Consider the following 26563-nt stretch of genomic DNA (forward strand, 5'->3'; position numbering starts at 1 on the left):
AAACAGAAGAGAAATGACAAGAAAATTAAAGGATCAATCTAGGAGATCCAAAACCCAACTAAAGAAAAAGAGAGAACAGAATAAATGGAAAGAAAGACATTATTAAAGTAAATTTCAACAGACTAGGGGTGGAGAAAAGAGGCCTCAAGTTGAAAGGGCTCAAAACAAATGCTGCAGAGCGCAATGAATAAAAAAAAAAAAAAAATCACATCAAGGTCATATAATCATAAAATTTCAGAATGCCAGAGAGAAGATTCTAAAAAGAATCTTCTGAAAAGAATCTTCTTTTAAAACAACCCATAAATAAATGAAACTTAATGATATCAGATTTTTTAACAGTAATACTGACAACAGACACACTAAAATTACATCTTAAAAATTCTGAGGAAAAACCTAGGCTTCTCTACTCAGCCAAACTACAATTCAACTGTAAGCGTAGAATACAGGCATTTCTGAGACAAGCAAAGACTTAGAAAATGTATCTTTTCTTAGAAAGTAACTTGAGTAAGTACTTTACCAAAATTATTGAGTAAACCAAACCAGGACTAAGGTAACAGGATCCAAACCAAGAGAGATGTGAAGTCCCATGACAGCGGCTATGCACAAAACCTAGAGAATTTTATCTTGCATTTCTTCCATTCAGAATTACAATTTGGCTATCACATTTTTCATTTCCTAGAGAACTTTCTTATTCTCTGATTGTTTCTATCCATAGCATCCAATTCTTATTTTATGGGTGCAATTTCTTTCCTTATCTCTTTAAGGATATTATACTAATCTTTAGGTTGATGCAAACCTAGAACCAGACCAAATTAGAGTATGCAGAATGAGATTTACAGGAAGAAAGTGTTAAGGAAAAATGAAATTGATAGATACTTGCATTTGTCTGAGCAGTTAGAAAAAAATAACCATATGCTGATAGAAAATTAGGTAAATGAAAGAAACAATCATAAGTTTATCCTTTGACTCAAAGGCTAGTCATATTTACCTAATCATAATAATATAAATAAAACCTAACCACTGATGTATCTAAATCTCAACTGAAATTATGGAAGAAGTGGAAGTAGAATAGAAAGAGTAAAGGAGTTAAATCCTCACCTTGCTTTATCCACTCTCAACTTATCAAAAAAGTCAATAAATAATATCTAACACTGAAGTTAAGAAGTAGTTATAAAGTATACTTTTTAGAAAGACCAAGGTAAATACTAGAAGGAAAAGTTAAGAGTTAAAAGTAGTTGCTTCCAAAGAGAGAAACAAGGACTACAGAGGAATGAACATGTGTCTCCTGTTTTTGTGGTAAATTTTTAAGACCTGCTTTATTTTTTCAATGATGTATATTATTACTTTGATTTTAAAGTAAAATTTAAAAAAATAATAATTTAATGATTAATAAACTGGAAGGTTTTACAATCCCTTACATTAGATTTAAGTAGTCCAAGTGACTCCCTCTTCACTTAGCAAGAGAGCCTTGAATGCAACACCCCAACCCTAAAGAAAGCTCTTCTTTTAATTGTCTCTTCAGTGTTTTGATCAAGGTCTATCTTCTGTTTATATTCTCTTTCTGTGCTAATCACTTCTTAGAAAAAACCTTTTATTGAGGACGCTCTCCATGCACTGATATGGAAAGATCTCTATGATTCACTGTCACGTGGAAAACGCAACAGAAGGAAACTGCAAATACTGCCAAGAAGGGAAAAATGTATATTTGTTTTGGCTCAGATATGCATAAAGTATCTCTGGAAAGATAAGCAATAAACTAGTAATAATGATTACCCAGGGCAGGCGAATTGGACCAACGGGAATTAAGATGAGGAACGGGGGAAAGAGGATTTTTTCCATTGTATACTTTTTCTACTTCTTGATCTTTAACCCTGTGAAATTATTGCCTACTCAAAAAAATTTTCTTTTTTTTTAAATTTTAAGCCATACTTCTTCATTGTGGCACCAAATTAAAATATAATTATCTTCAAAACTTTGAGAAATTATGAAAATAATCAATACCCCCAATCTCATCTTTGCAGAGATAACTTTTAACATTTTGATGTAGTTACAGTGCAATCATATCACACATCCTGAACCTGCACGCTTACATGCCAACTTGAGAACCTAACTGCCAGTCTTTCAATCCTCACAACAAAAAGTCTATTAACCTATATTAAAATTATAAAGATTCAAATAAAATAGAAAAGAGTAAGCCTTGTGGATAAGCAGAGACACTTGAAAACTCCCCATTCATCTCCAGGAATTCAATGATTATGCCGAAGGCAGAATGGTTTCAATGCCTAGGTATGTGAATATTGCCTGTTTTTTCCTTCTTTCAATGTAGCTCAAGGGTTTTTAAACTTTACTATGCAGAAGAATTCCTTTCAAAGTGCCAAGGCTGAATATTAGATTAAGTATAATCTTTACTATACTTCAGAATACTTTTGTACTTCTTTTAACCAAAATGGAAAATAGTCACTTTTTAAGAATGTATACTTTTTACCCTGATATTGTATTATGACCATCTTTTAATTTTCTCAAATTTCTTCTACATGGTCTGTAAAGGCTGCATAAGTTTACATTATATTAATATATTAATGTATTATGAATTACATTATATATATTCTATCATTTAATGTATCTTATCAATTTTACCATTTTCCTACTTAGAGACATTGTTTCCAAAGTTTCATCATCATAAACAAAATTGCAACAAAACACCCCAGTAACTAACCTTGTGTACATATCCATTATTATTTCCTTAGAATAAATTCCTAGAAGTGGAATTGCTGGGACAAAATGTATCTAAAAATTCAAGAATTGTAATGAGTGTGGGCACAATGCCCTCCAAAATCCCAATTAACTGTTAGTGGGAAAGTAAATATAAAGTACTTAGGGGAAAGTACTTAAGAGGATGCTTTACTGATTCCATCTGTGAGACTTCAGTACCTCAGTGAATCCCCAAATTTCACACTGCAAAATTTTGCACATGTAACATGTCGAAAAAGAGGGTGATGAACCTTAATATCAAAAGCACAGCTGCAGAAAGAGCTCTTTTAGCAATTACATGTCACTGAGAGATGACAGACTCAAGTTCTTAAAGCCTTCCAACTTAATGCCATTAGAAAAATTATAGTATTCAATGTTAGCAGTTATAATGCTCAAAATTATTAAAGTATTTTATTATCACATCCCTTTCTTGAACAAAAAAAAATGCCATAATAGTCTATGCGTGCGCAGACATTTCAATGGAGAAAAATTAAAATTTTAATACAACCTATAAGCCCGCTACTCCTGGGGGGCTTAATAACACTATTAACACCATTCCAAATTTGGAACCTGGGTATGTAGTTGTGGGTGAAAGCAGACCTAAAGTAAATCGGGAAAAAATAATCTTTCAAAATTGACGATTCAAACAACAACATAGATTTTTTCTTTTCTTTTTCTGTATTTTGTAAAATTTCTTTAGTGAAAGATAGCATTATTACCATAAAATAAGAAAGCTCAAAACATTATTTATGAAACAAAAGTATCCGTATTGCATTCAAATGATTTCCTGACATCGAAAACTATTTTTGGATAAGATACAGCATATTATACAATTCTAGAAATCACAATGAACACGATGTAACTTTTTTTTAAAAGAGCAATCCCCAACAAATTCTTTAAACCATTCTATTTTCCTAGACCAGTATTAAAGGAGTTTTCTTGGCCACCACAAAACGTCCCCAGAGGCAAAAGGAAAAGAATTTTATAGCTCCCTCCCCTCCCCTCCCTAAAATACTTTTTGGGAGTTCAAATCGGAAGTCACAAAGAATCCTGACTACTAGGGACAGCAAAGCACTACCCAAGTCCTGCAAGCATATGCAAAAATATACTTCCAGGAAAGATAAAGGTGCTTTGTGACTTTACAAGAGAATTCACAGCAGCATTAGCAATTGTAAAGGCTGCATTTGAAGTGCTTAACACTTTTCCTAATCACTGAATAAAAGAGAATGGTGTTTCTATTTCCCAACCCCTTAATAAGAACAATAATTACAGTATTCTACCGTCTCCAATATGCCCTCATTTTAAAAAAAAATCCATAATCTTCTGGTCCTTGGAAGTTGGCACGCTAAATTCCAGCATCTTTTTCTCAAGCCAGCAATCCCTTTTCCTAACCCTTACGGGATAAGATAGGAACTCCTTTTTGACTCAAACTAACCCACGGGGGCTTGGGAAAGGGCAAAGCAGGCTGAAACGTCACCAGAACTTGGACCTTGAAACCAGCGCCAAGAAGTATGACATAACACTAGAGCGTTTCGTTCTGCAAAACGTCTACCATTCTCTGCACTCCCGGCTCCCATCAACTCGAAACAAACGCCACAAAGATTGGGAGGGCAGTACAGTACTGGTACTGGGTTGTCAGAGCAATTCACTTAAACTCTAAGCGTCGATTCAGCCAGCTCCAGCGAAAGGACTCAGGCCACAAGGATGAAAGGACTCAGACCACAAGGATGAAAAGAAAGAGCTACTGCTGCTATGAAGTGCCCCCAGGCTGAGACGTGAGCAGTGTCTTAAGTATGCAGCTCGGCTTCCCGGGGACTCTTGGAACAGGCAAATCGCTGAAACCAACTTTGGGACGCCTGGAGTCTGCAGGCGGAGTCTGCGGGCCTAGCGGGGCTCCGGGGCGTGGCTGATTTTCCCTCTGCAGTCCAGCCGGGTGAGAGTGGGGACGCAGGCGCTATTTACACGGTTCCAAAATCTGGAACTTGGGTATGCAGTAGTGAAAGCAAGCCCAAGCAAACTGGGGCGGGGGTGGGGGGTGGAGTATCCCTCAAAATTGATGAGTCAAGACACTACGCACGGTTTCTTTTATTTTTCTGTTCTTTGAGAAATTCCTTTAATCAAATAAATCTATTACTCTAAAATAAGCAAGTTCAAAACTTATTTAAGAAACAAATGTGCCAGTGTTGCATTCAAATGACTACCCTGACATCAGAAACTATTTTTGGATGAGATACAGCATATTATGCAATTCTACAATGTCTTTTTTTTTTTAAGAGCAATCTTTAAAAAGATCTCACGTTCGTCGGAGCTATTTCACTGCCTTAGAAGCGAACACGAGGCAATCTGGCGACTGCTCATCACTAACCCCCGCCCCAATAACCCTGCTGTATAAAGGACAGTTGACTTAATCGTGATCTCCCAAGACCTGCCCGCACCGCGCAGCGTCCACCGAGCCTATCCAGATCCGGAGGTGAGTTGCTGGGACTGCGAAGCCGAGCAACAAGTGTGGATGAGGCGTTCCGCAGCTACTGGCTGACCCGCGGGCGCCTCCGCACACACAACTTGCTTAGTGCTACAGACCAACCGATTGGGGAGTGACAGTCACCGGAGGGCGGGGAGCTGGAGATGATCTGGACCCTAACCACTCGACGCTAGGAACCGGGGCGCAGACCCCGCCGGCTCGCCCACCCACCGCCAACTGCTCCTAGGCATCCGCGAAGGCGAGGAACCCAGGGGCAAAGGAAGCACTTACCGCTTCAGCGGGTCCGTAGCTCGCGCCACCGCGGCCGTCCCGGAGGCGGAGCTCGGCGCCGCGGCCCCGGCTGCCGCCCGGGTTGTAGCCCTGGCAGGAACGCGGTCCCGGGGCATCGCCGGCGGCGCGCGAACGGAGTCCGCGCAGCTCCCCGCGCTCCGCGCTCGCGGTCCCTTGGGCCCCAGAGCGCGCGGCTCTGCGCAGCGGGCCCCGCCCACTCCCGAGGGCGGCCAATGGACGCGGAGCGCGGGAAGCCGTGGGCGGGGCGGGGCGGGGCGGCAGCGAGTCCTACGGCCCATCAACGCCCCTTGCTCAGCATTTTTCGCCCTTAAACTAGAGCCGTCCAGAGTGCGGCGTCGCCAGGTTTGGAAATGTGTGTTTCAGGTGAGTAAGGAGGGGGGAGGGGGGGTGCACATTTACTTTCAGAGCACTTCTGATTCTTCGGGGTCTCTCTTTTTCCTTTTTTATAGAACATTCAGTGAGAGCTAACCACAGTGCTTGGAGACACACAAGAATGAGAAACATTCCCTAGATCTCCCAGTCAGTAGGGTAGAGGATCAGATAAGGAAACAGGTACAGGAGCCAACATAAGGCACATTCCAATATAAAAAGTCATATGTTTTGCAGTGGGGGATTGGGGAGAGTGGGGGGAGTTTCGACCAGGGGACAACTACAAAAAAGACTTGTTACCCTAGAATTCTAGTGGCCATGATTCACAATGGAGAACAGTCCACACGTCATTTTCTTTTTTTTTTTCCCTTAAAGACGGGTAGGTAATATGTGTGACGGGTAAAAATTTCAGTAGCGCCAAAAATACATGATATGTAATAAAAAGAGTCTCCATCGTCCACTGCCCCCCAGTTTTCTTACTTTTTAGACTACCACTGTTAAAACTAACTTGTCTTTTGCCTGTGTTTATTGTATTTTTTTACAATGAATTATTTTGTGTTTTCATATAGTCAAATTAATTGATTTTTATTTTAGTTTCTAGGTTTGTTTTTTTAATCTTAGAAAAGCTGTCACTACCCCCAAATTTAGAAGACTTCTCCCATGTTTGTTTCTAGTATGCTTGATATCTAGCTATATGATTAATCAATCTATATACAGATAATCTACAATAAAAATAATATATGTTATAACAAAGAAATAAATCAGGGCAAAGCATATGAATAGGCAGTTCTCCAAAGAAGATGTACAAATGTCCACTAAGCACATGAAATGATGTTCAGTGTCAGTAGCTATCAAAGAAATGAAAATCAAGACCACAACTAGATACCGCTTTATACCCACTAGAATGACTATAATTAAAAAGACAAGATATTAACAAGTGTTGATGTCCTAATCCATTTAGGTTGCTATAACAAAAACACTTGGGTGGCTAAAACAGCAAACATTTACTTCTCACAGTTCTGGAGTCTGGGAAGCCCAAGATCAAGGCACTGGGCAGATTCAGTGTCTGATCAGGACCAGCTTCCTGGTTCAAAAAATGGCTGAAGGGGTGAGGGAGCTCTCTGGGATCACCTTTAAAGGGCACTAATCTCATTCATGAGGGTTCCGTCTTTATGATCTAATCACTTCCCAAATGTCCCACCTCCAAATATCATCACTTTGTGGATTAGGTTTCAACATATGAATTTTAGTCTGTAGCAGTTGGCAAGTGTTATGAACTGAATTGTGTCACCCCAAATTCATATATGGAAGCCCTACCCCCAATGTGACTATTTGGAGATAGGACCTTTAGAGAGGTAATTAGGTGACATGAGGTCATAAGGGTGGTGCCCTAATCTAATATAACTGGTGTCCTTATAAAAAAGGAAGAGATACCAGGGATATGCACACACATACAAAAGGCTATGTGAGGACACAGCGAAAATGTGACTATTTGCAAGCCAAGGAGAGAAACCTCAGTAGAAACCTAACCTGCTGACATCTTGATCTGGGACTTCCAGCCTCCAGAACTGTAAGAAAATAAATTCTGTTGTTTAAGCCAACCAGCCTGTGGTATTTTGTTTTGGCAGCCCTAGCAAACTGATGCAGCAGGAATGTGGAGAAATTAGAACACTCATACTCTGCTGGTGGGAATATAAAATGGTGCAGCCACTTTGGAAAACAGTCTGATAGTTCCTCAAACAGTTAAACCTAGGGTTACCATATGACCCAGCAATTCCACGCCTACATATAAATCCCAAAACATATGTCCACACAAAAACTTGTACGTGAATGTTTGTAGCAACATTTATAATAGACAAAAAAAATGGAAACAACCCACATGCCTATCAACTGATTAATGGATAAAGAAATGTGATAAATGCATATAATTGAATATTATTTGGCAACAAAAAGGAATGAAGTAATGATACATGCTACAACGTGATGGACATTGAAAATATTATGCTAAGCAAAAGAAACCAGTCACTAAGGACCACACATTATGTGGTTGTATTTATACGAAATGTCCAGAATAGGCAAATCCATAGAAACAGAAAGATCAGTGGTTGCCTAGGGCTGGGGGTGTGATGGAGGAATTGGGGTAAAGACTGGGGGTACAGGGTTTCTTTTGGGGGAATGAAATGTTCTAAAATATATTGAGGTAATAGTTGCACAGCTCTGTGAATATACTAAAATTAATTGAATTGTATACTTTCAATGGATGAATTGTATGGTATGTAAATTATATCTCAGTAAAAGTATTAAAAAAATTAATACCCAGACTTCACTGGACAAGGGGTCAAAGTATATGACCAAATATTTCATACATGAAGAAACTCCAAAAAGTAAATCTTGGGGAAATGATTAGCCTTGCTGCAAGGCTAATTAAAAATTACAAAGGAGAATATTGGCAAAGCTAAGGAAAATGGCTAAACTCATAAGCTGATAACATTATTTATTAGGACAACTGTTTTTGAAAGTATTGAGGCAAAGCAAAAGAGCTGTGAAATTATTTATGTTTGTCCCATAATCCACATTTGGAATATATTCCCTCAAAATAATCCAAGTGAGAAAAATCAATTTTCATTAAATGTTTGTGGCAGCACTATTCATAATGCAAAACAAAATAAAACTGGAAATAACTCAAATATTTGATAATTGAGGGGGTGCTTATTAAAGTAGCAAACTGGACCTGTATTAAAAAACAGGAAAAAATATACATGCAAAATAATGAGAAAAGTAGAATTCAGATTAGTTTGTAAATGCTGATGAGTGTACTTAAATAAATGTATGTTGTTGAGGATAATTAGGAAATTTAATATGAAATGGTACCAGGATTCCTCTGAGGGAGGAAAAAAACAAGCTGTCATTGTTTGGGAAAATACCCTAATAAGCTGTTTCAGGTATAAGGTGAGATTCTGAAAAAATGGATATGAGCAGAAGTCCTAGAAACACAAGAAAAGCTGCTGTACATGAAAATGTGGGAGAAGTTTATCTCTGCTCCTGAGAAAGAGGTGAGAAGAGACAGGCCAAGCAAGGATGGGATGGGGGAGAGCAGTCAAGAGGAGAAGTCTGGGTTGTTCATAGAGTGAAGGGCTATTGGGAAATCTGGTGATCCGGCGGGCGGAAAGGACATTTTAAAGAACAGGAGTGTCTAATATAAAATTTTAAGTTGTTTTATCAAATCTTCAAATCTCACTTTGAAAGCTTTGTGTAAATGGAGTTTTGTGGAAGCTGAGGAAGAGGCTGAAGCTGAGGCAGTTGGAACAGTGGAAATACAGCACCCATGGATGCAAGGGCTCAGGGGCAGGGAGTAAAGGGGGCCCTGGAAATTATTAGTAATCTTGGAAATACAATCTTACTTAGATTACAAAGGGAAGGGAGGCTATAGCCTTGCGTAAGAATAAGAAAATAACATGAAGGAAATGTAGGTGTTTTAAGTTTATGAGAGGCTTAAATGGATGAATTTTTTTTTTTATTCTCATTTGTTCTAACAATATTGACGATCCCCATCCACTGACTAAAACAATGAATGGATCCTAGCTAAGCCCCTACCATGGCAAAATTCAGTGGACATGATGTTCAACTACACCTGGATAATATCTGGGGTTCGGCGGGGGGGGGAGGATGGAAATGAATATGTAAAATGGAAAAATTTATACCCATTCTCTCTCAGCATTAGGGCTGGAAGGAATGTAGTTAGGCTGTCCAAATAAGAAAAATTGTTCTATGTTTTCTGTGTTGTTAGAGCAAAAACATGATCAAAAATCAAGAAAGCTGGTCTGTGAGAAAAGTTCAAAAGAATTAATATGTACATGACTCTCTGTGACCATGCTGACGTTCTTAATTGCCCAACTCCAGAATTGGTGACTTCCACTGACCTAGCCAGAGGAGGGTTACTAACCAGTCCTAATTTACAGATGGCAGGTCTGTGGCGCAAGGCCTAGAAGTGATTTTCCCAAGGTTATAGAGCCAGCCAGAGGGTGAGCTGAAAATAGAACTGTACCTCACACTCCCATGCAGGCTATATGATAACTTGTGTACTGTCAGCAAAGAGTTGAGAAATGAATGTCTTGGCGAGATTAGCATAGTTTTATGGCTAACGGAGTCTTGCTCAACAATTGCAAATGCCACTTGACAACAACAAATGACCTGCTTAATCCTATATGCAGTAATAAAACTCTGGACATTAGCAAAAATTTCAGAAAAAAATTCCTCTTCAACAATTGCAAAATTTTTAAAATGCACAGCTCCACTGTCATGAAGCCACCAGTTGTATCATGCTTAAATGACAGGGGTTGTCACCTTTGATATTCCCTCTCTAAAGACTAAACTTCCAAATAATGACTCTCAACACTGTAATACCAGCAAGCTTACAGGATCTTGCAGAAATATCTAAATGTTTTCATAAGTATAGGATTTTCTGGAGACTTAGGGCCTCTGTGATAACTCTGTAAGTTTCCTTACTGAATGAACAGAACTAGAAAGTAGAACGGGATAGTCAGATCGTTAGAGCCCCAGGGCTTAGCCACTAAATTTATATCTCTTGGTACCCAGGCCATGGAGGGCTTGCTCAGCTAGCTGCTCTGTTATACCTGAGCTGCTGTGCTCATATTTTTAGAAAAACAAAAGCTAAATACCACTTTTTGGTGACCGTTCTCTAGGGTAGAGTCTTACATTGCACTGATTTAGTCAACAGAAAGCTTTAAACATTTATGTCTTCAGAAGTGGTGTTCATCTCATTCCCACTTTTCAGAAAAAGTTCTTTGGGATAATTGCTGTGTAAAGTGAGTTAGTACTTTTGGTCCAGCTCTGAGTGGGAATACCACAAACAGTCACAGACTATGGACTTCTTGACTGCTGCTTTCCTCCTCTTCGCATAAGAGACTGCACTATTACTACTTCTGCTCGGTTCTCCAGTCATGCCTTCTAGAAGATTCTGACCAGATACATAAAACCTAAATGATCAGTAAAGAAAGTGATAGCTCCAGTAACTATTTCTCAGCAAGCTCTCACCTACCTGGTAAGAGTGGCGGAAGCCAGTCCGCTTTCTATAACATAACATCATATCCGAAGGCATCTTACAGAGGCCCCATTAAAAGCGGGAACAAAAGAACTACCTGGAAAAGAAACGTATATCAAAAGTATACATCAATAAAATTAGGGTTATGAGAAATGTTACCTTTTACAGGCAATATTTTATTAATACATTAATAATCCAGTTATTGTGAGGTGAAGGAATAACCCAAACATCCAAATATGCATGACATGGTTTGCTCCTTCAGACACTTAGCATAAATATTTTGGCTGTTGTCATTTTTTTTCCTTTTGCACAGTGACAGATTAGGACTTCAAGGGTTAAATATACAAACATACATACATACATACATACATACATAGGTTAAATACAGTTGGGGTGGGAAGTGGATCTAGCTTTATTCAGAATGCCATTTGAACATTCTTGACCATTCTACTGTCTAAATTCTGGCAATGCACAGGATTTGTCTCTGCTCACACAGAAGGAAAAATAAATTTGAAAAACTCCATAGGGTCAACATTGTATCTGGGTTGCCCCTTGGTTCACTTCTACCTTCCCGTCTCAGTTTGACCATGCTCTGTTTTACAGTTCTGTTGTATTTTGAACTGCGGTTTAGCAATTTTTGTATGCATAGTTCCAACACAGGGACTATATTAATTGATTCATGTATTCACCAACATTTTTGTCACTTAGGGGACATAAGTATCCCCTGTCTTTAATAAGGCAGCAGTTGAATGAGGGAGATAGCCACAGTGACAAACAGAACGTAAGAATATATTGAATAAGAGCTAGAGGTAAGCTTTGGGGTCAGAAAGACTTAAGTTCAAATCCAGCTCTGCCATTTACTAACCGAGTGACCTTGGTCAAATTATTGAACTTCACTGAGTTTCAGTTTCACCAACTAGAAAAATGAGTGTGGCAGTTATCTTTCAAGATGGCCCACAGCGATTCTGTATTCATGCCCTTGTGTACTCCTTTTTGCCTTGAACGTGGGCTGGACCTTGTGACTTGCTTCTAACAAGTGGAATACTATTTGCAAAACTGATGGAGATTTAAAAGACTGACTTCCAGTTGAGGTCTATCCCGGTGGGTTTTTTTCTGTAGACTTACATCAGTGGAAATGCCTCATACGTGAAAAAAAATACGTGTTGTTTTTGTTTTTTTTTACTCACAGAACTGTGTGTTAGATCTGTGGGAAGGAACTAAAAGACAGAGCTGCTAAAACTAGGCAAAACATTTTTTTATCTTAGAATTTGGTATATCCCATTGATCTATACTATTTTAGGGTGTGACAGCTTAAGAGTGAATATTACTTGAACTTATTCATGTTTAGAGGCTGTCTGAAATTGAGAACCAGGGAGACCCACCTACTCTGACCCTAACTGTGGCCCTGACGTAAATTGCTTGAAGAAATTGGGTCCCAACATTTATAGGACTGACTGATATCACAACTGGATTGAGCCAAAATTATTTTTAAAAGGGCTATCTTGAAGATTAAGACCCAAACACAGGCAGTAGAAGGAATCACACATGTGAAATTCCTTAAATAAAAATTTGTTAACTTTAAATAATTGTGCCTATGTTGCACGTGATGGAAGGAACCCTTTGCTCTTTTTGTGGAAAGCCAGCATGTATCTTTGGCCCAAGTTTTCTCTAGTGTTTTCTGTGGAAGGAATAAAAATAAAATTTAGCGGCTATAAAAGACCAACTTCCACCTTACTGGATTTTCTCTATTGCCTTCTTAGCTTACGAGCTTTATTGAAGCACACTGTCATGTTAGAAAGCCCCTCGTGGCAAAGAAGGGAGGCCTCCAACCAACAGCCAGTGAAGCACTGAATCCTGCCAACACCATGTGAGTCAATTTGGAAGCAAATCCTTTCCCAGCTGAGGCTTGTGATGACCATAGCTCCATTCGATGCCTTGATTGCAGCCTATGAAACAGGGAACCCAGCTAAGCCAGCCCAGGCTCCTAATTCACAGAAACTATGAAATAATAGCTGTTGTTTAAAGTCACTATTTTTTTTTGTCTGTTTTGACCCACACTTTCATTGATACTGTCTGAGTACAAAGTTTCAAGAAAGCTAAAGCCACTAAGTTTGGGGGGTAATTTGTTGGCTGACATGTTCCTTGCAAAATTATTGTGAGGCTCAGAAAGATATGAAGATTAGGATGAGAAGGAGGAGGAGGAGGACAATGACTACAGGGGATCCCAGCTAAGCTTAAATTAAGATTCAGAACCTGACAGAAATGCTACTATTGTGAAGAAGATATTTTTAATGATTGAGCCCCTGAGGAGTACAAAAGAGATGAAGGCATGGGGGACACGGTATCATTTTCCCATTCAGGCCCAGACTCTCTCTGTCTGACTCATAGAAAGAGGCTTATGAGCAAAACTGAAGTGGCAAATTTGTGATAATCTGCAAAAAAGAAATGGTGCTTGGGGGACTAGGTGACAAAGTTTAGCAACGAATTAAGGAGAGGGTCATTCTATTGGCTCGTCGGAAAAGTCATGTCACATGTTTGCAACAGATGGCACTAGTTCATTTTTGGAAGTACTAGAGTCATTCGCATCTATGTTATTGCTATGCCATTTGACAGGTGACAGCTCCAGCTTCATTCTAAAAAAAATTGAGTGATTTGGCTGAGTTTTTCGAGATTTTACAAGTTGAAGATGGAAGAACAAACTGTGCATTTTTGCCATATTTTACTGTTTTACTTCGCTAAAGAGAAGAACGCGAGTCAAGCTTGTGAAAAATTGCATAAAGTTTACGGTGACAATGCTCTACAACAAAATCAGTGCCAACAATAGTTCACGAAATTCCATGCTGGTGATTTTGATCTCAATGATGCTCCTCAGTCAGGGAGGCCCACCGAGGCTGATGATGACAAAAGAAAGGCATTGATAGAGTCAAATCCACGTTACATGACACAACAGATTGCAGAAACATTGAACATCCATCCTTCAAGCATTCACGACCACCTGAAGAAGCTGGGATACATCAGCTAGCTCGATATTTGGGTTTCGCGTGAACTCAAAGAAGTTCATTTGATGGCGCGTATAAACATCTGCATTATGCTCATTAAACGTGAGGAAAACGATCCTTTTTTGAAGCGACTGATAACTGGTGATGAGAAGTGGATTGTTTACAACAATGTGGTGTGCAAACGGTCTTGGTCCCGATGTGATGATTCGCCTCAAACGACATCGAAAGCAGACATTCATCAGAGGAGGTTATGCGCTCAGTGTGGTGGGATTTTAAAGGTGTCGTGTTTTTCGAGCTCCTACCAAGGAACCAAACAATCAATTTGAATGTGTACTGTCAGCAATTGGACAGTTTGAACGAATCCATCATCCAGACACGTCCAGAACTTGTTAATTGTAAAGGAGTTGTGTTCCATCGCGACAATGGGAGACTACACACAAGTTTGATCACCCATCAAAACTTATTGGAGCTTGGATGGGATGTGTTGCCACACCCACCATACTCGCCTGACCTTGCGCCATCAGACTTCCACTTGTTTCGCTCTCTTCAAAACTACTTGCGTGGTATAACGTTCAATTCAGATGAGGCTGTAAATCAGCACCTTGTTCAGTTGTTCACAAATAAAGACAGGTCCTTCGATAAACGAGGAATTACGAAACTCATTGAAAGATGGCAAAAGGTTATCGAACAAAATGGCAATATATCATTGATTGATCTTTGTTCTTTATATAAATAAATGACCTTTGAAAAACATAGACAAAATACGTCATGACTTTTCCAACAACCCAATACTTCTGCTCAGATTGGAGCATGACAACAGCTATAAAATGAAAACTGAAGGGATGGTCCATGTTTCTCCTTGGAAACATGGAGAGCAGCACCCTTGGCAGGGAGGAAGTTTTCTCTGAGAGGACAATGGCCACAGCATAGGTGACAAGGCCCTGCCACTTCCGCTGAGATTGGCACATAACTATTTCTATGCTTGTGGTTGATGAATAATAAGAAAGAGGTTATGAGGCCAGCCGAGTGGCGCATTGGTTAAAAGTTGGCTTGGGACACCAGCTCTGAGCAGCAGGACCCTGGTTCGGATCCCACATGTGGGCCAGTGACACTGTACCCTCTACAGCTAAGATGGTGAACAACAGCTTGACCTGGAGCTGGGCTGCTGTGAGTCACCGGCGTCGGTTGCAGCCCCTGCTGCAGTGGGCTGCCATAAGCTACCATGAGTGACTAGCAGTCAGCGTGAGAGGCCAGCAGCTGGAGTGAGCCACCGTGAGTGGCCGTCCAATGGTCTGTGACCGATCTGCCTTACCTGGGAAGAGCGCAATGATAATACCAACATGGGCCAGTGAAACGTTGTCCTCCACAACTAGACTAAAGAACAAAAGGACAGCAACTTGTCTGTTCCCCTTCCCCGATTCCCCAACGCTGTTACCCTCCCCCAATTCCCCAATAAAATCTTAAAAAAAAAAAGAAAGAGGTTATGGGTAAGGAACATAAACATACCTTATTCTGGGTTGCTTCTGAGAGGAGAAGCTAAAGACCTACCTCACCATAAGCCAATGACATTGGGTTTTAGGTGTCTTAGAGGATGTGCAGAGTTCTGACACGCAAAGAAGGGTAAATAGACATTTGAAACAGGGAAACCGAGGGAACAGCATAAGCAACGAACGATTCAGGGCTGTGAACATAAATCCTTTCCTTAGGGAAAAGCAAGTAGTCGTCTGTGACCAAAGAAAAGAGTACAAGCTAGTTCACATTTTCTATTCTGATCTTGATTTAGTCCCTAGAGCAGTTTCCCTTTACACTCTTAAAAATTTTGGTGACTTCAAAGAGCTTCTGTTTATGGGGATAATATCTTTTTTAATATTTACTGTATTATAAATTAAAACAGATAAACTTTTAAAATATTTAGTTTGAAATCATCCAAAATAATAAACATGTTAACATAATAGAATATGTTTATGAAAATTAACACTATTTTCCAAAACATAGTAAGAATATGTGAGAAGAACAGCATTCTTTTACATTTTTGAAAATATTTCTTTTTGTTTCTGGGCTTAATAGAAGAGAGCTGGATTTTCGTGTATGCTTCTGCACCAATCTGTTGCAATATTACGCATCACATTGCCTCTGGGAAAATGTCCTATACACTTGTGAGAGAATGAGCATTCAAAAGACAAATCATGTTTTCATGTTATGAAAATCGTTTTGATCTCCCAGACTCCCTGAAAGAGTTTCAGGGACACAAAGAGGTCACTGGACTACACTTTGAACATCACTGCCCTAGAACAAGAGCAGTAGATATCACCAAGAGAAAAAAAAAAGGCCAAACTTTACAAATATTGTGATGATAATGATAATAGTAGTAATAATACTGATAGCTAACATTTATTGGGTGCTTACTATGCGCTATTCTAAGCCCTCACAAAAGTCTAAGGAGTGGTTATAATTATGCTTTCCAGATGAGGACACTAAGGACAAAGAAGTTAAGGAACTTGCCCAGGTGTACACAGCTAGTAAGTGGTGGTGAAGCTGGGCTGCAAACGCAGGCAGCCTGGCTCCAAAACCTGCAGTAACCACTGCACGGCACGTCCTGCCTCTCTAAGGGACAAAGGCCTATAGTATAAATGACAAAGGGGTGAGTCATGCCGCTCAGCCACTCTTCCTCCCTCCTCTCCCTGCCATTTGAGATTTCAATGCTCTTTTCTCTTTCCCTGCCTGTTTAGGGAACTCATGTTTCTTTTCACTCTGCAGTAACTCCTCCTCCATTGCCCTGTTCGCTGTTCATTATTGCCACCACTCTACAGAAACTGCTCTCTCCAAAGGCACCAACGACCTTGTAATTTTCAGATTTAGTGGCCACTTTACAGTACTCATCCATTTTGCTCTTTGAGGGATGGCATATTTTTCACCTTTTTTTTTTTTTCGTTAAGAGCCTCTCCTCTATTGATTATTCTGACACCAGGCACTTCTATTTCTTTTACCACATATTCTATCATTTCTCTTCAGAAGATCCTTTACGGGGTCCTCTTCATTGGCCTGTCCCTTAAACATCTTCCTCAGTGTTCAGTGAGAGTCCCTTCTTCCTTTTCATTCTATAACTTCGCCGACTGCCACATCACTTCACCTCTGTGGCTTTAATTACTAAATATATCCTATTGACACCCCAGTCCCCTGTCATACCACCATCCTCCATGAGCCAGACACTTGGGAGTCATTCCAGATTCCTCCTACCTCATCCTATGATTCTTCGGGATCTACCTCTGAAACACTTCTGAATGTCCCTGACCCTAGCTCACACCCTCCTTTTCTCCCACCTGGATTATTACGCTAGCCTCATCAGTAATTCACTCCCTTGTAATTCTGGCTGCTGAGAGTTCGTACACAGCAGCGAGAGTTGCTACTCTGCATTCTGCACAACTCTTAAGTACCATCATTGCGTCATATCTTGTATTATCACTGCCCCCTGGATTGTGTAGTGCTGAGGCTTTGTTTATATTACTCTTGGAATATGCCTTCTGTTGTAAATCCCATGGGGGACAGGGTTACTCCATATCCTGAAACAATTTCCGTGAGTCCCTGCTGCCTTCAGGATAAAGTCCAAAACCAGACAATGTTCTAGTTATTATGGCTGTGTCACAAACTACACTAAACTTAGCAGTATAAAACAATAACCATTCTGGAGCTGGCCGGGTGACTTGGTTCCAAGGTTAGAATGAGAGCTCTGAGCAACAACAGGGTTGCCGGTTCAATTCCCACATGGGCCAGTGAGCTGCGCCCAACTGGACTTGGAGCTGAGCTTGAGCCCTCCACAACTAAGATTGAAGGGAAACAACTTGACTTGGAGCTGATGGGCTCTGGAAAAAACACATTGTTCCCCATTAAGTTTGAAAAAACAAAAAACAAAAAAAACAATAGCCATTTTATTAGACTTGTGGATTCTGTGGGTCAGAGATTTGGAAAGGGCATAAGAGGAATGGTTTGTCTCTGCTCATTGAGGTCTAGGGCTTTACCTCAGGATGTCTCTGTGGATGGTGACTGGGATCATCTAAGGCTCATTCACTCACATGCCTGGGACCTGGGCTGGGTGGATAAAAGTAGGACTGCTGACTAGGGCACCTATGTGTATTCGCTCCTTGTGGTTTGGTTTCCCCATAGCTTGGTGGCCTCGAGGTAAAGAGATTTTTTACGTGACATTTCAGAGTTCCTAGTGTGAGCACTCCCAGTGGAAGCTGCATAACTGTTTATGAGAGCCTCCGAATTCACACAGTGTCACTTCTACCATATTCTGTTGGTTACAAGCAAATAGGTCCCAATTCAAGGGGAGGGGACATAGACTTCATTTCTCAATTGAAAGAGTATCAGGTCACACTGTACGTGTGAGCATGTGAGATGAAAGATATTGTGGCCATCTATGGAAAATACAATCTGCACACAAACTAGAGCAAACCTTGACTACCAGCCCAGCCTCCCACCTGCCATCTTTCCTTGATCTCTGGGCTCATGTTGCACAAACTTCTGGCTGCTCCCTTCTGAACCTATCGCTTCCTCTACCTGCACATTCCTGTACCTCCTGTAAGAGTTTGCTCAAGGGCCACTTACTGAAGGCAAGCTTAGGCAAGCATAAGTGAAAAACGAATTCAATAAGCTTTCAAACAGGAAAAAAACAAGTGGCTTTAAAGAGTTAAACCACATTTCAAAACGGCAAGAGAATAGAGAGAAGGCTCACTTAAACAAAATGGAATCCAAATATAGACGCAAGAATATACTGGAATTTAATATTTGGAATATGGGTGGCTTTTCAAGTAAGGGAGGGAAAAGATATATGCCCAAACATGACCTAAGACTCAGCTTCATCTGGTAGGTATTAGAAAAGTAGGAGTTTTTTCAAACATCCCTCTTGCTTCCCCCTGAGTTACCTGCTCTGCACATGCTCCTCCCGCCCACTTTTGCCTGCTTTCTTGTTCTCTGCCTGGGGCTCCTGGACACATCCCTCCGTAGAATCTGCTCCTGCAGTGTCCGCACCATCACCACACAAGGCTGCCCAAGTGTATCCCACTCTACTGAAGGTTGGGAAAATGAAAAGAAATTACAATGTAGGAAGGGAGCACTTAAGATCTAAGGGCAAAATATGATTTTTTTTCTAGAAAACACCTATGATATTTGTTCATTTAACATGTATTTTTTGAGTGCCCACTGTGTACCAGGCACGGTTCTAGGTGCTGAGGATAGAGTGATGTGGCAGATGGTTTTGTGGCTCCACCCTTATACCTTTGGGCCTTATAGCACACACCATCCCACTTTAATTATCAGGATCTGCATCTCTTTGCCTGTTGACGCTCTTCAGCAGCCAGAACACGGTATGGCTGTGGGCAAGTGGGCCCACCAGGCCAGAAGTACCCAAGAATTAACACACCTTAGAAACAGCCCTTATTTGGTGACTAACAGGAGCCTGTGTATTAATATCTCAGCAGCCAGACCTCTCAGGGTATGTTCTTTGAGACCCAGAGTTCCCCTGCAGGGTTAAGCTCCAGTAACCCACAGTGGTAACTTGCTTGATAATGCATCTTTAATTGACTGCCTTCTCATCTCTGTCTTGCTTCTGCACACTCCTGGTATTTCCAGAGATCATACCTCATATAAACAATTGCACTCAAATTCTTGTCTCAGGTCTGCTTCCAGAGAAACCCAAACTAAGATAAATGGTTTAAAAAAAATACTTTAGGGCCGGCCGAGTGGCGCTTTGGTTAAGAGTTGGCTTAGGACGCCGGCTCTGAGCAACAGGGCCCCAGTTCGGATCCTACATGAGGGCCAGTGACGCTGCGCCCTTTACAGCTAAGATGGTGAACAACAGCTCGACCTAGAGCTGGGCTGCCGTGAGTCGCCGGCGATAGCGTAGGCTGCAGTGAAGCTGCAGTGGGCTGCCATAAGCTACTGTGAGTGGCTGGCAGTCAACATGGGCTGCCAAGAGCTGCTGTGAGAGGCTGTCCAGTGGCCCGCAACCGATCTGCCTTACCCAGGAAGAGCGCAATGATAATATCAACATGGGCCGGTGAAGCGATGTCCTCCACAACTAGACTGAAGAACAAAAGGACAGCAACTTGTCGGTTCCCCTTCCCCAATTCTCCAATAAAATCTTTAAAAAAAACCCAAACTTTAAAATATGCAAGGTCCTGACCTCATAAAGATAAATAATAAATAAACAAATATATGATTTTAGGAAATGAAAAGTGCTAAAAAGAAAAACAGCAGGGTAAGGGTTAGAGAGAGTGACTGGTGGGCTTAAAGGGAAGGGATGCTACTTAGATAGGGTGATAGAGGAAAGTGCCTCCAGGAGGTGACATTTGAGAAGCTTAAATGAAGTGAGGGAGGAAGCCATGCAAATGTCTCTAGTGGAAGAGCATTCTTGGAAAAGACCTGAAGCAAGAATGAGCTCCATGGGTTTGAAGGACAGAAAGAAGGCCAGTGGGGGGTCCTTTCCTCTTCTCCAACTGCACTCACTCCTTTGGTGACGTCATTCAGTCCCGTGGGTTTAAATATCATCTGTATACTTTCAACTCCCATAATCTTATCTCTAGTTAGACCTCTTTCCTGGAATTCAGACTCACAAATCTATCTCCACTTGGATGGCTAACAGACATCTCAAACTTAGGTCCAAAACCAAACTCCTGACCTTCTCCCTAAACTTTCTCCTCCCACGGAGATGTCTTCCCCATCTTAGTAAGTGGGCAACTTCATCCTTCCGGTCTCCCAGGCCCAAATTATTAGGGTCATCTTTGACTCCTCTCATTCACCTCTCACATCCAATCTAGCAGCAAACCCTGTCAGTTCTGCCTTAAAAAATACCTAGAGTCCAGTTACCCTGTCACCACCTTTTCTATTTCCACCACCATCCCTTGCTTTCCCAGCCTCCCTTGCATGTCTCTTGCCCCCCCTACAATTTATTCCCACCCAGCAACTGAAGAAATCATTTTGAATGACGTCAAATCATCTCACTCAGAGTAAAACTGGAAGTTCTTACAACGGCCCACAAGATGCTACACTATATCTACATTCCCACTTACTGTTCTTTCCTCTTTGGTCACTACTCTCCTTGCTTACTTCGTTCCAACCACGTGGGCCATTTTGCTTTTCCTCAGATATGCCTGGCACATTTTCATCTCAGGACCTTTGCACTTGCTATTCTCTCTACTCAGAATGCTGTCCCCCCAATTATCCTTCACCTCCTTCAGATATTCGCTCAAGTGTCACCTTCCAGGTGATATCCTCCCTGCCCAGAACCATTGCAGATAGTTGGGCATCGAGTCAGAGGGACAAGTGGGGCCTGAAACCCAGCCTCAGTGCATGATACACAGCAGGCAATCAATAAAGATCTGTTGAATAAATGAACAAAAGAATGAACTATTAAATCAGACACTCGTGACCCCTAATTCAGTACAAATCCTGAAAAATGAAAAGATGTTTCTTAACTTCTGGAGCACCCTCATGCTGGTGTCAGAGCCTCACATTATTATGCAGAGCACTGCTAACTCCTCTTCCTCTCCTTGGCTTACAGGCTGTTCCCATTCCGGCTTGCTGAGAAAAAGAAGGCCAGTGGCCCTTTATGGTCCTTCCTCAGATGTACAAAGACTTGGCTAAGGATGTGGGGGTTATTGAAATGTCCTTAATGACTAGATTACATGCTTAGCTCAGAACCAACATCTTGGTTTCTACAAGGGAGCAGGAAAAAGGATTGTATTATCCTTAAGAAACAGATTATTCTAGACCATGCTGTGGGGGCAAATGGTTAGCCATCTGGGGAAAAAAAATTAGTTGGATTTCCTACCTCAATTACTAAATTAAATGGATAAATTCCAGGTTATTTTTGTACTTAAATGTAAAAAACTGAAACTGTTTCTAAAGAGAAATACAGTGAACGTATAAATGTGACGATGTTTCAAAGCATAAAAGAAAAGTCATAAATCATAAAAGAGAACAGATAAATTTGACCACAAGAATTTTAAAAGCTTCTACGTGGGCATTTGGGAATAAATACAAATGGGGTAAATTATAAAGAAAAACAAGACAATGATTAGCACAAAATTCTATGTAATGGCTGCTTTTGGAAAGTTACCCAGCTATTTTACTTCCATAAATTATCTTATAGAATGAATAATGCAAATTTCTAAATACATATTTGCAAGAGTGCTAATATCAGTACTTTTATATTGGAAATAACACAAAAGTTTATGTTAATAAGGAACTGGTTAAATAAATTATAACATACATACAAACAATAGAATTCTACACATATATTAAAAATGATGTTAGTCTAGATATATTAACATGAAAATATGTCCATGGTATTTTTTCCAATGAAATAAGGAATATCATGTATACAATCATTCTATCTGTGTATATGGGTGCATATGTGGAAGGAACTATTAATAAGGGTAACCTCTGAATAATGATATTTCTGGACACGTTTGCCTTCCTTTTCATGTTTTTTTTTGAATCACTGAATTTTACTAATACAACATCATTTTGTCAATATAATTGTTTCGTTTAATTTGAAAAATATTTAAAATATTTCTTTTTATTATTTTTATTTTTCAAATACAGCTGACATTCAATATTTCTTTTCTGGATGCCACATTATATTTTATTATAGTTTTTTATTTTTCAATTACAGTTGACATACAATATTATATTAGTTTCAGGTGTACAACATAGTGATTAGACATTTATATAACTTACAAAGTGATAACACTAATAAAAGTAGTACCCATCTGACACCTCCGTATTTCTTACAATATTATTGACTGTATTTCCTATACTATACATCCCCATGACTATATATTTAAGCAAATTTTTATTACAAATATAGCTAACATAATAATGTTGGGGCCCACCGAGTTGCTCAGTTGGTTCAGAGCGCGAGCTCTGAGCAACAGGGTCACCAGTTAGATTCCCACATGGGCCAGTGAGCTGCGCCCGACCTGAGCTGCCACTGAGCTGCCTACAGGCAGCCAGATGGCTCAGTGGTTAGAGCATGTGCTGTTAGCAACAAAGTTTCTGGTTCAACTCCCACATGGGATGGTGGGCTACACCCACCCGCAACTAAGATTGAACACTGCACCTTAAGCTGAGCAGCTGCGAGCTGCTGATGGGTGGCCCGATGGCAACTAGACTTGGAGCTGAGCTAACTGCACCCTCCACAACTAAAATTGAAGGACAACAACTTGGCTGTTCCCCTTTCCCAATTCCCCAACACTGTTCCCCTTCCCCAATTCCCCAATAAAATCTTTTAAAAAAATGTTATATTAGTTTCAGGGGTACACCATAGTTATTCAACATTTATAGACCTAAAGAAGTGATCACCATGATAAGTCCAGCAACCATCTGACACTGTACATTACAGCCCCATGACTTATTTGTTTTATGCCTGGAAATTTGGACCTCTTATTTCCCTTCCCCTTTTCCCCCATTTTAAAATTTATCAAATGCAGTTGACATTCAATATTATTTTATATTAATTTCAGATATACAGCATAGTGGTTAGACATTTATATAATTTAAGAAGTGATTCCTCTGACTAGTCTAGTACTTACCTAGCACTATACATAGTTATTACCATATCATTCACTATATTCCTATGCTTTACTTTACATCCCCACGACTATTTTTTAACTACCAATTTGTACTTTTTAATCCCTTCACCTTTTTCACCTTTGCCATTTTAATTATAATGTATCTAGGTGTGGGCGTGTTTGGGTTCATTCTATTTGGGACGCTCTGTGCTTATGGGACTTGTATGTCTATTTCCTTCACCAGGTTAGGAAAGTTTGCAGTCGTTATTTCTTCAAATATGTTCTCAATTCTTTGCTTTCGCTCTTCTCCTTCTAGTACTCCTTGATGTGAATACTGTTACACTTGATGTCCCAGAGGTCTCTTAAACTATCTTCGTTGTTTTTAATTCTTTTTTCTTTTTGCTGTTAGGATTGGATCTTTTCTGCTATCTTGTCTTCCAAATCGCTTATTAGATCCTCCGCTTCATTTAGTCTGCTGGTGATTCTCTCTAATGCATTCTTCACTTCAGTTACTATGTTCTTCACTTCTGACTGGTTCTTTTTTATGGTCTCTCTGTCCTTTTTTTAAAAAAAAAAGATTTTATTGAGGAATTGAGGGAGGGGAACAGTGCTGGGGAATCAGGGGAAGGGGAACAGACAAGTTGCTGTCGTTTTGTTCTTCAGCCTAGTTGTGGAGGACGTTGCTTCACTGGCCCATGTTGGTATTATCATTGTGCTTTTCCCGGGTAAGGCAGATTGGTCGCCGGCCTCTGGATGGCCGCGCACGGTGGCTCTTGGCAGCTCACACCGGCTCTTGGCAGCTCACACCGGCTGCCGGCCGCTCACTCTGGCTGCCAGTCACACATGGTAGTTTATGGCAGCCCACTGCAGCAGGGGCTGCACCTACGCCGTCGCCAGCAACTCATGGCAGCACAGCTCCAGGTCGAGCTGTTGCTCACCATCTTAGCTGTAGAGGGCAGTGTCACTGGCCCTCATGTGGGATCCGACCCAGGAACCTGCTGCTCAGAGCTGGCGTCCCAAGCCAGCTCTTAACTCAGCCGGTTCCTCTCTATCCTTTTCTCTGCTTCCTATCTCTTTGTTCAAGTTCTCCCTGAGTTCCTTGAGCATCCTTATAACCATTGTTTTGAACTCTGAACTTTGCTTGCCTCCATTTCATTTAGTTATTTTTCTGGATTTTTCTCCTATTCTTTCATTTGGGATGCATTTCTTTGTTTCCTTATTTTGGTTGCCTCTCTGTGTTTGTTTCTATGGTATTAGGTAGATCTGCTATGTCTCCCAGTCTTGGCCAGGAGACCTTATGTAGTAGGTGTCCTGTGGGGCCCAGTGGCACAGTCTCCCTGGTCACCTGAGCTGAGTGCTCTGGGAATGTCCCTTGTGTGGGTTGTGTGTGCCCTCCTGTTATACTTGAGACTTGATTGCTCTTGGCATGTCAGTGGGTGGGATTGACCTTTAGGCTGACTGTCTGGGGTTTGGCCACATCCACAGCTTATGGGCTGCTGTGCAGGAAGCTTACCCCAGAGTGGGATTCGCCCAGTGGGCTCTGGTGCCTGTTGAGACTACCCTTTATGTGTACTGCTTGTGGGGTTAATTGGGTAGTGTTCTACTGTGATCTGAAGCCAATCTCCAAGTATATTAATTCTGGGGACTCTTGGGAGGAGCTCCGGTGCAGGCCCAGGTCAGCCATTGCCTGTGACCAGCTGAGGGCTACCTGGTAGGAGCTACAAAGCAAGAGGTGAAGTTTATTTCCCCTCTTATTGAATATGAGCTAACCCTGTGACTGCTTTTACCAACAGGTGGATATGATACTCTGGAACTTCTGAACCTAGGCCTTAAAGAGCTGGTAACTTCTGCTTCCTTTTTCTTGGAATACTTCTTATTAGAACCCAATTACTATGCTGGGAGAAACCCAAGCCACATGGAGAAATCATATGGAATGCAGCCAAGACACTCAAGTTGATAGCCTTAACTGAGCTTACATCAACTCCCAGCCATGTGAGTGAACCAAAGGGCCCATTTTTTTATTGGACTTTGAGACAGCCTCTGTGCATTACAGTTCCCATTTGTTTCATACCTGGACACTTGTTCTTTACTTTGGGGTGACCTGGCCCTGTATCATGCCTTGACCCACCCATAAAATAAACCATAAGTTCCCACAAGTTAGGACAAGTAGTTAAACCTATTTGGAATCCATTTATCTCACCTAGTGTGCATAGGAGAGGAGAACTAGTAAGGAGAAAATTGGAGCAGTCACCCCACTTTCTGCCAGTTAGATGCCACCAGCATTTGGAAAGGAAAGTCAGCATGCAGTCATCCACCAAAGGATAAATAATGGCCCCTCAGTAGATTCCACTGCCCATACATGCACTTGAATTCTCACTGCTTCTGGTCTAGGTGAGAATGATCAAGAAGCCTGCAGTTATCTATTTTTTTGTCTGCCCAATATCCCTTTTTGCTTTGGAGAACTTTCCCTTCCCCATCCTTAGTGATTCTGGTAGTATTATCAACCACAGTGCCTTACTCATCTCCCAATGCAGGGGTGGGAAGGTGACCTAGCCTAGACAATTGTGATGCTTTCTTCTACTGTCCTCAGTAGTTAGTCAAATGAGTGGGCGTGTAATTCAATCATAGCCAATCTGAGTCACTAGGTACATAAGATGTGCTAGAATCATGAATGAAGAGCAAGGCTCTGTCTTTTTCTGGAACTGAAAATTGTAAGAATCATAAAGTCAAAAGCTGCATGTGTCCCTCTTTCTTACCACAGTCAAGAGAATCTGCTTAATGATGAAACTACCCCAAAGAATAACCAAGCTGAGAGAAAGAGAAATAAGGCCTAATGACATTGTTTGAACACCTGGATCCAGCCATGCTTGAAGCTAATACTAATCCTCGGACTTCTAAGTTAAATGAACCAAGAAATTCTCTTTTGCTTAAGCAAATTTAGGGTTGGGTTTCTGTCAGTTACATCTCAAGTCTTGATTAGCAAAGGGCACTGCCCTTGACCTTTCCCTGATATCTATAGCTTGAATTCTGTGAAAGG

At 40.8% G+C, this 26563-nt stretch overlaps 1 protein-coding gene and 1 long non-coding RNA gene across 3 annotated transcripts in view; one reads left to right on the forward strand and one right to left on the reverse strand.

Annotated features, from left to right (window-relative positions):
• Positions 1-5661, reverse strand: part of ZNF638 (zinc finger protein 638) — a 123497-nt gene extending 117836 nt beyond the window's left edge. The window contains exon 1 of one of the 2 annotated variants that reach the window (XM_019647634.1): positions 5504-5660. In XM_019647634.1, the coding sequence (XP_019503179.1) occupies positions 5504-5619 (116 nt within the window). In that variant the 5' untranslated portion in view covers positions 5620-5660. Of the gene's footprint in view, positions 1-5503 lie in introns of both variants that reach the window. The other variant, XM_019647635.1, reaches the window with a different exon arrangement.
• Positions 5662-5807: 146 nt separating this feature from the next.
• On the forward strand, positions 5808-25853 carry LOC109385398 (uncharacterized). The gene is made up of 3 exons (XR_002124604.1): positions 5808-5887; positions 12716-12822; positions 25320-25853. It is a non-coding gene; the product is annotated as an uncharacterized LOC109385398 (long non-coding RNA).
• The last annotated feature ends 710 nt before the right edge of the window (positions 25854-26563 follow it).

Source organism: Hipposideros armiger, unplaced genomic scaffold, assembly GCF_001890085.2.
Source record: "Hipposideros armiger isolate ML-2016 unplaced genomic scaffold, ASM189008v1 scaffold_114, whole genome shotgun sequence".
Taxonomy (NCBI): domain Eukaryota; kingdom Metazoa; phylum Chordata; class Mammalia; order Chiroptera; family Hipposideridae; genus Hipposideros; species Hipposideros armiger.